The 14195-nt window shown below is 35.7% G+C and overlaps 6 protein-coding genes and 2 non-coding genes across 8 annotated transcripts; 4 read left to right on the top strand and 4 right to left on the bottom strand. All coding sequences in view use genetic code 12, as the record gives it.

Annotated features, from left to right (window-relative positions):
• Window positions 1-27: 27 nt before the first annotated feature.
• CORT_0A05880 (Nup133 protein) lies at window positions 28-3144 on the bottom strand (the record flags this gene model as incomplete). The annotated part of the gene is made up of 1 exon (XM_003866367.1): window positions 28-3144. One exon carries the CDS (start codon window positions 3142-3144, stop codon window positions 28-30), a length of 3117 nt encoding a protein of 1038 aa, XP_003866415.1.
• A 151-nt stretch (window positions 3145-3295) lies between these two features.
• CORT_0A05870 (Rpf2 pre-rRNA processing protein) lies at window positions 3296-4306 on the bottom strand (the record flags this gene model as incomplete). Its single annotated transcript, XM_003866366.1, has 1 exon — window positions 3296-4306. The coding sequence occupies one exon, from the start codon at window positions 4304-4306 to the stop codon at window positions 3296-3298; it is 1011 nt and encodes a 336-aa protein (XP_003866414.1).
• Window positions 4307-5300: 994 nt separating this feature from the next.
• Window positions 5301-5390, bottom strand: CORT_0_Pro(AGG)_6. The gene has a single exon. It is a non-coding gene (tRNA).
• Window positions 5391-5428: 38 nt separating this feature from the next.
• On the bottom strand, window positions 5429-5522 carry CORT_0_Gln(TTG)_5. Its single transcript has one exon. It is a non-coding gene (tRNA).
• Window positions 5523-7302: 1780 nt separating this feature from the next.
• Window positions 7303-8625, top strand: CORT_0A05860 (Aat1 aspartate aminotransferase; the record flags this gene model as incomplete). The annotated part of the gene is made up of 1 exon (XM_003866365.1): window positions 7303-8625. The coding sequence occupies one exon, from the start codon at window positions 7303-7305 to the stop codon at window positions 8623-8625; it is 1323 nt and encodes a 440-aa protein (XP_003866413.1).
• Window positions 8626-9944: 1319 nt separating this feature from the next.
• Window positions 9945-11516, top strand: CORT_0A05850 (Bud14 SH3-domain-containing protein; the record flags this gene model as incomplete). The annotated part of the gene is made up of 1 exon (XM_003866364.1): window positions 9945-11516. The coding sequence occupies one exon, from the start codon at window positions 9945-9947 to the stop codon at window positions 11514-11516; it is 1572 nt and encodes a 523-aa protein (XP_003866412.1).
• Window positions 11517-11840: 324 nt separating this feature from the next.
• On the top strand, window positions 11841-12800 carry CORT_0A05840 (hypothetical protein; the record flags this gene model as incomplete). Its single annotated transcript, XM_003866363.1, has 1 exon — window positions 11841-12800. One exon carries the CDS (start codon window positions 11841-11843, stop codon window positions 12798-12800), a length of 960 nt encoding a protein of 319 aa, XP_003866411.1.
• Window positions 12801-13003: 203 nt separating this feature from the next.
• Window positions 13004-14014, top strand: CORT_0A05830 (Rpc40 RNA polymerase; the record flags this gene model as incomplete). The annotated part of the gene is made up of 1 exon (XM_003866362.1): window positions 13004-14014. One exon carries the CDS (start codon window positions 13004-13006, stop codon window positions 14012-14014), a length of 1011 nt encoding a protein of 336 aa, XP_003866410.1.
• Window positions 14015-14195: the final 181 nt, after the last annotated feature.

The following is a 14195-nucleotide window of genomic DNA, read 5'->3' as shown; positions in this document are numbered from 1 at the left end:
GTTCTATTTGATCCATATAGTTGAGTTTCAAATTAAGATGATTTTGGCTTGTTCTTCGACTAAATGCACCCATATCTTGAAAGAATCATTGTTGAGTCTTTTTCTCAACTTGTCAAGCAAGCCATTATTAAAATCAGATAAAGGTTGATTCAAGCTACCACTTAATTCAACGTTCTGCAATAGCTGATTTAAATGAGTGATGACGTGTGGCTGCTTCAGAAGAGTTTTGAACAATAAACTTGATTCAACTTCACGTTTGATCTCCTCGTCGGTGCCATTAGTGTTGTACTTAGCTTCCGTGCCCAATGTTAATAGACGTAATAATATAATATTGATATACTCGCGAACAACCTCTTCATTTGAAAATGTTTGTGCCACTTTCAAAGCGTATACAAAGCCATTGTTGGTCAAAAACTTTGGTTCAATAATCGTCAATAATTCAATTAATAACAGCTCTGGCAATCGATAGTTTTCAACCAATGCATCAAACACGTTTGCTGCTAGGGATTTAGCATTTGATTTACTGATATTGGCATTGATGAAGTGATCAACAAAGTTTGTTTGCTTGATAGCAGCGATTCTCCCATCCCCTGCAACAGCATTTCGTATCACAATCTGATAGCGAACTTTCATTAATTCATCATTAAACTCCTTCACGGTGTGAGAGCCAGCTGCTTCTGCTGATAGCTTACCCAAAGAGAGCTGTGTTAACTGATTATCAATCAGTTCTGAATTGTATGACTCAGCCAAGCCCAACGCTTTTGATGCTTGTGTAAAGTTTCCATCAACCAAGTATCGTATCCATGAAACATTCGATGTCAATTTTGGATTCTCCTCAAAAAATTTTAAAAGAAAAGGCTTGTAATTGCTAAACTCCAACAACAACTTTTGAATTTCATTTTTCTTAATATAATATTCGTAAACACTGGCAGCAAACGGATACCCAAATTCTTCAAAGTAGAACCCATAGTTCAAATCTTCGACTGATCTTGTCTCTCTCTGTGTATCCATTATCCTCGCAAGGGATGCAAAATCATGATATTTGTCTGCAATGTCCGTTGCTTCCTCTATTAATCCCAACTTTAATAATGCAGTTGTCCAACCGTTTTTCTTTTCCTCATACAACTTGTTATACTCTTGATACTTATCATCGATTCTTTGATCCTTCGTGAACTTTATAGCCTTGGTAAAGAAATAGTACAAGAGTTGAACAATGCAAAACGCATCGTGTTTATCATTGTGATTCCCAACAACGTATGCTTGCGTAAATTGTGATTCAACATTCTTGAGTAAGTCAGTGTCGAATAACCACAACTTTCCAACTCCACCACTATACCTCACACTGTTCAAATACACGCCGTCATAAAGGGTACTCACTATCAAGGAGGAGGTCGAAAGGGCGGTTTCTTTTAATCGGCCGATGAACGAGGCCAATACCTCTCCTATATTTTCAATTTCTGAAATGAAAAACTGTCTTGGTTCAGGCAAAACCTTCTTAAATTCGTTCATGTACGCCTCATTAGCATCAAGGTATTTCCACAAGTTCAAAGCACAGTTTGTCTTTTCCAAATTCTTAACTACTTCAGCAATCATGGGTGCATCGTTGGAGAAGTTGCGCTGACAAAACGCAATCAACTCAGTCAAGATCTTCACCTTTAGTTGAGTCAAGTCCGTTGTCACCGGAAGCGTATCAGGTAAATAAGGCGACGACGAAGTCATGACTTCTTTCATGATAGAGTTAACAACATTGTGTACCACTGATCTATCAACTTTTTGTATCAAATCAAAATCAATCTCCATAGAATCAGAAAAGAATATTGCTTGTTCAATGTGTGATTTTACAAGCGAAGCTTGATCATAGTTGATCTCCTTTTTGGAAGTTTCCGGGAACTTTTCCACTCTCAAAACACCATAATTTTCAGTAATAACTATTATGGACGGGTTTGCATTCACGCTTCGATTTTCATATCCAAACCCTATTGCATTTGTCGCAGGATTGAATCTGATTACGTCCTCCCAACGTGGTTTTGTGTATGTAAAGGTATCTTTTGGCTCTATGTAAGACGTATCCAAATCCGTCATGATAACTGAGTTACCAATAATAACAAACGCGGTTTTTCCAGGTCTGGGTAAGAATAGCCGTGGTGTCGTTGTGATGATTTCATTAGTTTTCAAATGATGGGAGCCATAGTATAGCGCACCAGATTTATCAGCACGAAACGTTGCTAACAATATAGCATCGCTCGATCGTACCAAGGCAAGAAAGTAATTGTCATCTTTCATCGGCCAAATGTCTAAAAACTTTGCTGCAGGTCCACTGCCGGGGTAGGTGTCTGGGTCAATGGATAATGTTTGCTTGAACGAGGAGGACTTGTCAACATATGGGGCTGCTGTTGATGACAACAAATGATAAGTCACTGAGTACAATGAGCCAACTGAGTCCAAAATAATAATAACCTGTGATGTGTCGTTGTTCTCCACTTTGGCAGATCTTATTGCCACGATATCACCTTCATTATGTCTAAAAAATTTCGAAAGGAAACCCTTGTGCGGATTGGCCAATTCTATCGTTGACAAGTGCGGTTTACTTTTGTAATCCCTGAGTGAGATGAGGATACACCTTTGTAGCGAAGTTGCCACAGCTATTCCCGCTGGCTCAACATTTTCGACCAATGTTATATGTTCATTTGGTTGAAGATTCATTTGTAATTCTAATGACTTATCATTGATCAATCCCAAAGTTGGTGCATGTTGAACACTTTCGTAAAATTTAATTAGCCCTGTAATTGAGTCAACCATCAAAAGACCTGGATCTTGATCCGTCCCACTTGATGGACGAGTTAAAATAGCCACTGGTAATTCAAACAATGATTTGTCGATGGGGAAATGAATGGAAAGGGGAGACGTATCAATTGATTTGTAACACCATACGTAGATTGATTCATCACTGACAACAACTGCATAATTTGATTCAGAATCTGAATAGGCATTGGAAAAGGAGGTGGTTTTGAAAACACTGGGTAATCCTGGCAACCGTGATACACAATAGAATTTATTCTTGGTGAGCTCTTCAGCACTGGGAATATTAGACTTCTCTGCCAGAATACTGGACTTCCCAGGACGAGGTTTGAATATTGACGTCATGTGGGAGTATGGTAAGTTGTGCCGCTAATAATCAAAGTAAATGAGTATTTTTTTTTTTGGTTTACTTCATCTATACTATATCAAGAGATTGCGACATCCCACGAAAAAGTAGTACTTCATTGATACTTCACTATTCCCTCTACACATAATCCTATACTTTTTGCCTTTTAGTTTCTGGCTCTTCTACCTCATCGGCAAAATATTCCTCATCTGATACATAAACATCATCCTCATTTTCTTCCCCTTCCTCTCCTTCTTCGCTTTCACTGATGTCATACCTTTCCTTCAAACCCTTCATCTTTCTAGTTTGAAGCTTACTCAAATCTTGCTTACCAACATGTATTTGGGCAACCTTATCACCCATGAAGTCTGTACTAATATTCTTCTTGGTCTTTGCCTCCAATTGTTTTGGTTTTCTAAGGGCTTCCTTTTCAACTTCTGGTGCTGGTGTTCTTCTTCTACCGATTTTGAAATCAAATCTAGGTCCAATTTCATCTAATTCAACTCTGGGTAACTTTTGTCCTGATTTAAATGTCTTTAATCTATATACTCTGAAATGAACATTTGGCAAATCTTTTTCGTTATTGGAATCTTCTATTTCCCCAACCGAAAGGGATATTATACATTGTAGACCTGCAACATCTTGTAAATCTGTCTCCTCGCCACGATAGAAATCCATAAAAATTGATTTAAGTTGCTGATAAACTGGATGGTTATCGAATGCAGGACCATTAAACACAAACATTGGTTTCAATCCGATTGTGAATGTGAGCTTCTTGAAGTCTTGTAACAACTTGGCATTGTTCTGTATCGACAACTCAATCATATCATAAACTTTATGGTTAAAGAATCTGGTGAATACCAACGTATTTGGTCTTTTCTTATTATGAGATGAAAACACCATTAATGAGGAATCATTCTTTTCGGCAAAAAATTCCAATTCAGTAGCATCTTCAAATGGTCTTATTTCATTCTTTTTGGAGAATTTCTTTGCAAATGGCTTTTTTAAAGCCATTAAATCACACATGGCATCGTGAAGAAGTTTGTTACCAGTAGATCCTGGAACAAAAAGGGCAGATTTCGTATTCTCAACAAGCTTGGCTTCCTTCTTGGCTAAAGCTCTCTTGGAACGAGCGTTCTTTGGCTTGATTGTCCTGATCATAGTTCCTTAATGAGTTATGTCTTATTGAATGGTGGGTATTTTTTTTTTGTGAAGAGATGAGGTTCACAGAAAATCCAAAAGTTGATCTTTGGAGGAGCTACCAGGTGATCAACCTGAGTAGGAATTTATGACAAACTGGATATACATTTATTCTTCTTGTCACAAATCGAATAGGCTTCTCTATTTGTTATGTAAATAATATTTAATATATTCTGGCTCAATATATACAGTCACCTTTAAGCTCTTTGGGATGAGGATTTTTTGATATATTTCTTCATTCTAATGAAAAAAAAAAAAACACTATCTCCAAAGCACCCAAAACTTAATCCTTGACTTAGCCCTATGGATCGCTTGTCTTTGACTGAGCTTTCTTTCATAATGTAGTAACTCTTGATGATTCTTTCTTTTATGGGTTGTACAATCTTCAGCAATGTCAAAACCTTGAAAACAATAATCACAATGATAAATCATTTCAGTTGTAGTCCAGGATAAGACAGTGATATAAACCTCGTTAGGTATTTAGAAAATTGAGAGATATATTTGATTTTGGTTTGATTTATATATCACAATTTTTACAAGTCGAAATGTTGTCTGATGTAACCTTTCTTTTTCTCTGTTGATGTTGAACCATTATTTGCAACAATTTCGCAACCAAATACTTAACAAAGTCAAAATACAATTTCCAAAAATTTAACAGCACGGTAAATTAAGTGTTTTGAGCAAATTTCCCATTTTAAAGGACCTGAGTAAACTCCTTAAATTTCAAAGAATCACAAATAAAGAACTCAAAGCGTCGTGGAAGAAAATTGTCGATCTTAATACTGCACTTGTTTTGAATTCGTTATAGATCCAAGTCTATTTCCACACAACAATAAAACTTAAGCGCCTGATTCAAATTCATAACCGATTCAAATATTATTCAAAGAGGTAAAAAAAATGGAGAGCCCCCACCTTCTTTCTAGAAAGTAAAAAATGGAACGCTTCAAAAAAGTAAAGGTCCTAACCAGATTCGAACTGATGTTGTTCGGAAGTTTGATAGTGACAATCAAAACCGAAAGTGATAACCAAGCTACACTATAGGACCATAAAATGACTGAACACACTTAATAGCCTCGTTTAGAAAGGTCCTAACCAGATTCGAACTGATGTTGTTCGGAAATTTCAACTCCTTGCGAAATCAAAACCGAAAGTGATAACCAAGCTACACTATAGGACCTTTGACAACTAAGCTATTGTGCTCATTTTCTGCCGAATCCAAATGCAAGGCTAATAAACACCATTTGAAAAAATCACGAGTAGCATCTCATTTTTCATCACAAATTCTTCAATTCGTGGCTTATAGATCAAAATTATTGCCAAGGAAAGTAGACATTAATAAAATATGATTATTAGTTGTACAGGAACTTAAAAACAGAGCTTTTTGTCTCTTTTGTCTCTTTTGTCTCTTTGTGAGGTAGTCATTAGTGCATTGAGTATGCAGAGTCTATAAAGTTACCAAAACCACATAGTCCTCAAGCATTATGATCACGGTAATAAAAGATATCCACTTCTCCCTTTTCTTTCGTGCAACTCCTTGCAATGAGATCAATTTGCGGTGAGACCAGTTTCAGCACTGGCAGGGATTCAAACTTTTTAAATAGCTGTGTAAAGTTCAGATGTATGGAGCTGGACCAGTAGAGTCAACTTGCGTAATCAGGTGATGTTTGATGTTGCTACCCCGTTCTTGTTGTAATTACCCAGATCTTAGTGCCACATGATTTGAGTTGCATTTCAAGTATGTTGATAAATTTCGTCATTGATTTAGTGTGTCAATTTTTTGCCACTAATGTCGCGTCATTATCCCAAACTACAGATAGTGTCAGTCTGTCCTGATTAATTCTTGACTGTCATAAGTATATGGTTAAGTTTTGCTGAATGCTACATAGTTAAATACAGTGATAGTTAAAATTGTCCCGAGGATGTAGGCGAAGAGAAAGAGGCAAAAAAAATAAACAAAAACAAAACTAAACAATTTTGCAGCATATCGTATGATTTACATTCACAAGTTGAGTCCATACAGAGATTGATGTAGACGCTACCGCATAGACGAGAGGAACAGAGTTAATACTGTGGCGTTTCAATTGATATCTCGCGAGAGCAAAAAGATTGTTAGATCTAACCTTTGTGGTTGAACAACTAGGTTTAGATTCCGATATCGGGTAAGTAGTTTAAACAATAAGCCATCTTTATTTTCTTTTTCTTTTTCCTTTTTCTTGCATTCAACATTTAATTTTGTTTGAATTAATAGCGCAAATGGGTGGTCTCTTCCGACCTAAAATTTGGGTTACTATTATGCACAGAAATTGTGTGTAGGCGGATGCATCTCAGTCGAAGTGGAAGAACAATATTCTATTGGCGCGAAAAACTAGTACCAACAACAAACAAAGTGGAGATATATACAAAATGTTTGTGTAAATTTACGGATTAATTAGGAACAATTTTTTTGGTATAGAGGATTTTCTTTTCACATGAGTAGTACAAATGAGTCATGTGATTACTCATCTTTCGTATACCTTGGAACCCTGTAACATTACAATGGAAGATAAAGTCTTTGATTGATGTGACTTTCTATGCATCAATTGATGCTGTCAAATTAAACATCACCTTTCAATCCCCGTTGCTGTCATTAAGTTGTTGTTGTATATATATATTGACTGTTTGCGTGTATATGTGAGTGAGTGTGCGTGCTTATTTTAAGTAAAGCGGGGAGATTCTTTAAAATTTTTGTATAGAGGAAACACAAAAACTAAAAATACAAAACTTCCATTCGTCAGAGACAAACAGTTGAGGTTGAAAAATTTATATAACCGATCTTTTAAATATATACCCAATTGAATAATTCTCGTTTCTTGTTCTTGTTCTTGTACTTTTCTTTTCCTTTTTTGACAACTGTATTTTTACTTTCTTCCCATAACAATAGTCTTCTTCTTCTCCTCCTTATCATCATCATCATCATCATGTACAAGACTCAATTGATCAAGAATAAACAACAATTGTTACAGTTACAAGTGCAATTAAGATCATTATCTTCTTCGGCCGCTTGTTTGAAATTTGCTGAAATTCCATTGGCTCCACCTGATAAGATCTTGGGTATTACTGAAGCCTATAATAATGATTCCAATCCTAAAAAGATTAACTTGGGTGTTGGTGCTTATAGGGACAATTCTGGTAAGCCAATTATTTTCCCGTCAGTTAAAAAAGCTGAAGAAATTTTGTTGAAGAAGGAAACTGAAAAGGAATATACTGCTATTATTGGGTCCAAGAATTTCCAGTCGATTGTCAAGAATTTTATCTTCAACAACTCCAACAAAGACTCCAATGGTAAGCAATTGATTGATGATGGTAGAGTTGTTACTTCTCAAACCATTTCTGGTACTGGGTCTTTAAGAGTTATTGCTGATTTCTTAAACAGGTTCTATACCAACAAAAAGATCCTTGTTCCCAAACCAACTTGGGCTAATCATGTTGCTGTTTTCAAAGATGCTGGTTTAGAACCAGAATTTTACAATTATTATGAAACTAGTAAAAATGATTTGGATTATGAAAATTTGAAAAAATCTTTACAATCGCAACCAGAAGGATCAATTGTTTTGTTACATGCTTGTTGTCATAATCCAACTGGTATGGATTTAACCAATGAACAATGGGATGAAGTATTGCAAATTATTCAAGATAAAAGATTTTTCCCACTTGTTGATATGGCTTATCAAGGTTTTGCTAGTGGTAAACCATATAATGATATTGAATTGATTAGAAAATTGACTAAATTGGCTAACGAGAACAAGATTCCAACTTTTGCCTTGTGTCAATCATTTGCCAAGAATATGGGATTATACGGTGAAAGAACTGGTTCAATTTCAATTATTACTCCATCTGCCAAAGAATCAAAAGCAATTGAATCACAGTTGAAGAAGTTGATTAGACCAATTTATTCATCTCCACCTATCCACGGTTCTAAAATTGTTGAAGTTATATTTGATGAATCTAGTGGTTTATTACCTCAATGGTTGGAAGAATTGGATAAAGTTGTTGGAAGATTGAACAATGTTCGTCAAAAATTGTATGACAACTTGGATAAGTCTAACTACAACTGGGACCACTTGTTGAAACAAAGGGGTATGTTTGTTTATACTGGATTATCACCAGAACAAGTGATTAAATTGAGAAATGATTATAGTGTTTATGCTACTGAAGATGGTAGATTCAGTATTTCAGGAATTAATGATAATAACGTTGAATATTTGGCCAATGCTATTAATGAAGTTGTCAAGGGAAATTGAAATTAAAAGACACCTTGCTTCTTGTGGTTTAGCTTTTTGCAAATAATGTATAGAGTTAAAAAAAAAAGAAAAATAAGTAATGAACAACTCTATGTTTATGGTAAATTTGAAACCGAATTGTATGATGGCCCGTCTCGGCTACAAGATCTCACAATCTGAATGAAGTTGAAGCTCTTTTAGTGTTGAGACAAAATATAAAGTTGCACAATGTTGTATTAGTTTGTACAAGACGCGAAACATTGTTCTTATATATTGATCGATGATCTCGTAAAATTCTTTTGATTAAAAAGAGGTCCCTGAATCGTGATTAGTTTAACTTTACTATCAAACCTTTATTGGGATGTACTTCTAGAAAAGGGTTGAGAAAAGAGATTTGTTTCTAAACTTGAGATGAAATGTTATCAAAGGGTCCTTTCCCCCTCTGGCGATCGTGTATTCCATTTGGGCTTGGCTCTGTTTTCATCCCCCTCCCCTCCTCGCGTGCCTGGTTTTATTTTTTTTCCCTTTGTGCGGCGCGGTGTTTGTCTCCACCACCACGACCACTAACAAAAGCCTTTAAAAACTTTGTCTTTTGTTCTATTGCGTTTTGTAAAGTGAGAGACATGTAGAAAATCTGTCATACTTTTTACTATCAGTTACATCCGAAGTATCTATATATATATACACATATACACACACACACACACACACACACATATATATATATACGTGTGCGTCAATCAAAGATTTTGATAGTTTTAGGTATACTTCTATCTAACTTAAGATGTGATTTGAGATCATAGCTTGTGGATGATGTTTCCCATGTCTTACTCAAGCCTTGTATATATAATTTCCCTCTGAGAAAGTGTGACCAATTTTGATGAATTAATTACATACACTTCAATCAGTAAGTGTCTTAAGTACTATATCTAGTGCACCCATTTTAGATTCATTAAGCCTCCTTTGGAACCATCTACTGGGGAGTGTAGAGCAGTAGCGTTGTAACAGGACATAGTGGTAGTGTGTATCATAATGTAATGTAATGTAATGATATGTATGTATTCAATTATACTTTATATACAGGACACTAAACACAATCAAAAACACGAAACAAACAATAGACAACAACAAAAAAAATAATAGAATTGAATAAAACAACCCTTGAATCAAACCATAAACATTACACATACATCAATAATAGCATCAAACACCAAGTACACACTATATACATCTTGTTATAAAACAGACCCAATACGTTTATTTGTTAATACTACACACCATTGCTATACATTCATCATTCAGTATTTTTACATATTTGATATTTTGCTTCCCCCTATTTCATGAGCATAACTAGTGAACAAAGGAGTCGAGAGCAAAACTCTCGACCCACTACATCTGCTACAAGCGTCCCCAGTGACCACGTAAATGATGATTCTTCTGACTATGCTTTTGATCAGACAATACTAGACGACACCAATAAGATATTGAAGGAGTTGGAACGAAAATTATCGATACTGTCATCAACCTCATCACAGCAAACAAATACATCATCAGTAGTTTACAACAATCAGTATCAGGGGTTGGGGAAACAGAAAATACAAAGTCATGTGCTAAATACAATGATACACGATAATCATGCTAACGAATACAATGATCATGAAAAGACTCAACGAATACACAATAGCATTTTTAATCCCAATGAATTGTTTCAGGAACGAAGTCAATATACCAAATTCACCAAATTATCCTCACACTATAATGATGACAGTGTAATTAACAAGAGTCAATTGACCAAACAAAGGACGAAAAAGGGCAACAATACGGTGGTGAGGCAAAATTCATTGAATTTAACCAAAAATCGATTAGGGAGTTCACAATCGCAAACTTATGATAATGATAGAAGGCAAATTGATGATTTTTTGGGGGACGCACAAATGAATGATATATATGCGTCAGACGAGAAAGATGAGGAAGATGGTGATTCAAGATACGACTTTTATTACGCAGCTGAAGATGATGCCGACGATGACGACGACGCCGACGATGATGATGAAGATGATGATAATGATGGTGACGACTACTTGGATACATTTGATGATGGATCAACATATCTGGGTGATGAAGTAGATGAAGATAAACAAAAGGATTACTACTACGAAGAAGCAGAAGAGGAAGAGGATCAAGAAGATTTAATAATACCGCCTTCACCACCCAGATCACCCCCACGAGATTTAGATCCTACTAAATTATATGGGCTTTACGACTTTTCGGGACCCGATCCATCACATTGTTCATTAACACGCGATGAACCGGTGCATTTATTAAATGATGAAGATAATTATTGGTGGTTAATCAAGAAATTGACCAAAGATGAAAAAATAGCAAGATACCAAGAAACCAAAGATGAAACAATAGATATCGATCTGGATAAAGAAGATGGTAAAATTGGATTTGTACCTGCAGAGTGTCTTGAAACTCATGGTGAACGATTAGCAAGATTAAATTGTCACAAGAATGAAGAAATGGAAAAACTCGTGGAGAATGAATTACACTTGATTGATCGAGAAGCAAAGAGAAGTAAAACTGTCAAAGCAGTGACATTTGAAAATTTGGGAGGTCTAATAGACAGTGATGATGAAGAAGAAGAGGACGTGGGCAATATGAATCAATATAAACAAGGTGAACATACCCGGAATTCAGGATCTGACGCCTTTGTGATTACTAAAGATGAACAAGACATCCGAAAGATTCTAGAACTTTATAATGTTGATTTGAATGAGTTACAACCACTACCACCATCATCATCATCACATGAACAACTGCAGATTCAAGAACCTGAAACATTGAGTGATGTTTATCCAATTGAAGCTCCTTTAATTATAAATAAACGAAGTAATGGATCATTAGGATAGATGGGATTATTATATAGACATATTGTACATTTGATGTAAATACAGACAAACCGGTACAAATTTGTGATGGATCAGTAGTGTGTTATACAAATGTAAATGAGAATTACTTTGTAAAGAGGCGAAAAATAAAATGCGTTTTATTTAAGAAAAATAATTCCGAACAATTGATACTTCTATATAGACTGTCACCATCATTCAACTCAGATTATATACCCCTAAGACGCACATTTGACCATTTCATCTCCCATATTAATGCAGTAAATAACCTTGAAGTCATACACTTAAACAGCTTTTACATGCTCACATCAAAACTACACTATTAAAATGCATCCAATCAATCTTGAACAAGAACTACAAAACTTTCAACACCAAAAATGCCCTACATTAGAACAAACGATAATAAATAATCAACAAGTACTATCCAAAAGGAAAAAATTCTTCACCACGGACCTAAAACAATCATTTCAACTAATTGAAATTGTGATAATCGTCATTATCTACCTACGAGATTTATCATTTTTCAAATTGTTCCTCCGAAGTACCATCCATTTTGCTATACTAAACATCAACCCCGATTATGTCAGTCGATATTACAACTTTTCTACTCACCATGTGAAAACTATGATCAAGATGAGTTTTCGTGGTGTCGTATTTATGAATGCTTATTGTTTTTTGACGCATTTGATATTTGGTGTTTATTCAAAGAGTCCAAGTAGTAGTGGGCGTAGTGGGGACGAAGCGGTTGGGTATTTGTATGGTGGATTGACGGTGCAGTTTATTGGGGAGAGGTTGCCTTTTAATCGATTGGAGTTGATGGTGTTGGATTTTGTCGTGTTTGGATTACAGATGATTCTTTTGTATTTGCATGGTGTTGTGGGTAATGAAGATGTGTTTGAGGAGGAAGAGGAGGAAGGAGAAGAAGAGGGTGAACCAGTGGAGGAGAATTCAGCTAGAGTAAGTGAAGGGAGGGCGTCACGTGGTGTTGGAGAAGTGTTACTGCTGGTGCTGCTGGTGCTGCTGACGCTACAAAGTGGCGCCGAAGATATACCATTGAGTGAGCTATTAAGCAATGGTGCTCACAATGAAGAGATTATAGATAAAGCCCGTATTGAAGGCGATGGATATAATGGAAATGTTCAATTACTAACTATTGATTTGTTTGATGGTATTAAGAAAATGATGAAACTAAAGGTCAATATACAAAATTCTGGAGAGAGTAGTGGATTATCGACATCTTCTTCGACTTTGCCTGGTGCGTTTCCGAGAGTGTCTAGCTTAGTATGATTTGTATAGAGAGAACAGAGGCATTATGCTTTATTTTGATGTATTGTAATTTTCTCTTTTGTTTGTATCTCCGAAACAATCGGTAGCTCTACCTCATCTTTGCACCAATTCCTTGTGTGTGAAGAGTTGAAAAAAAAAAGTTGACTTTAGAGCATCTAGATCATCGCTTCAATAACGGCACCTGCAAAACCCTCAAAGCAATAATGTCTGATAATAATATAGTAGGGATAGAATATAATAGAGTCACAAACACATCATCCACCGATTTCCCTGGGCATCAATCTTCAGGAGATTATTCATGGGATATTGAGAAATTTAAACAATCGTTTGATATTAAAATCACCAACGTTAGTGAACGTGTTGCTAATTTCGATTTGGTCCACATAGACACATCCATAGCTAATGCGTTCCGTCGTATAATGATTGCTGAAGTTCCCTCTGTGGCAGTTGAGACGGTATATTCATTTATGAATACATCAGTTATACAAGATGAAGTATTGGCCCATCGAATTGGGTTAATTCCATTAAAAGTTGATCCTGATTCTTTAACTTGGGTAGATAAAACCGTTGATGAAAATGATCGTTATACTGAAGATAATACCATAGTATTGTCATTGGATGTTACATGTACCAAGAACCCCCATGCACCTAAAAACTCAACCAACCCTAGCGAATTGTATCGAAATAGCAATGTTTACGCCAAAGACTTGAAATTTGAGCCACAAGGTAGTCAATTGGAAAAATATAAAGATAACCCAGTAGTCCCCACTGATCCAAATATCTTATTGGCAAAACTAAGACCAGGACAAGAAATTTCATTAAGAGCTCATTGCATATTAGGTATTGGAGCTGATCATGCTAAATTTTCCCCCGTAGCAACAGCATCATATAGATTATTACCCGTGATTGATATCAAAGAACCAATAACGGGTGAATTGGCCAAAAAATTTCAAAAATGTTTTCCCTCGGGTGTGATTGAAATAGATCCAAAAGGTGAGGCTTACGTTGCTGATGCCAGGAAAGACACTGTATCAAGAGAAGTATTGAGACATCCTGAATTTAATGGTAAAGTGAAATTAGGTAGACAAAGAGATTATTTTATCTTCCAAGTTGAATCAACGGGAGCAATGTCACCAGAAGAAATTTTCTTTAAATCAGTTAGAGTGTTGAAGAATAAAGCTGAGTATTTGAGAAAATGCCCAATAGGTCAATAGGTTGATAAAAAGGAAGAGAAATAAGTTGTGTAATTGTGTTTAGAAAAAGACAATTTTAAAAGAATAGCCACTTGTCGTAGGCGAATATAAATAGCCTATCTCCATTTCTCTTTAGCATAGATCCAAGCGCAGGTTATTAAGACTAGATTGTCATCTTATTCCTCAATTCTATAAACCTGAA

This window comes from Candida orthopsilosis, assembly GCF_000315875.1.
Source record: "Candida orthopsilosis Co 90-125, chromosome 1 draft sequence".
Classification (NCBI taxonomy): Eukaryota; Fungi; Ascomycota; class Pichiomycetes; order Serinales; family Debaryomycetaceae; genus Lodderomyces; species Lodderomyces orthopsilosis.
This window is presented reverse-complemented; position numbering and strand designations above follow the sequence as displayed.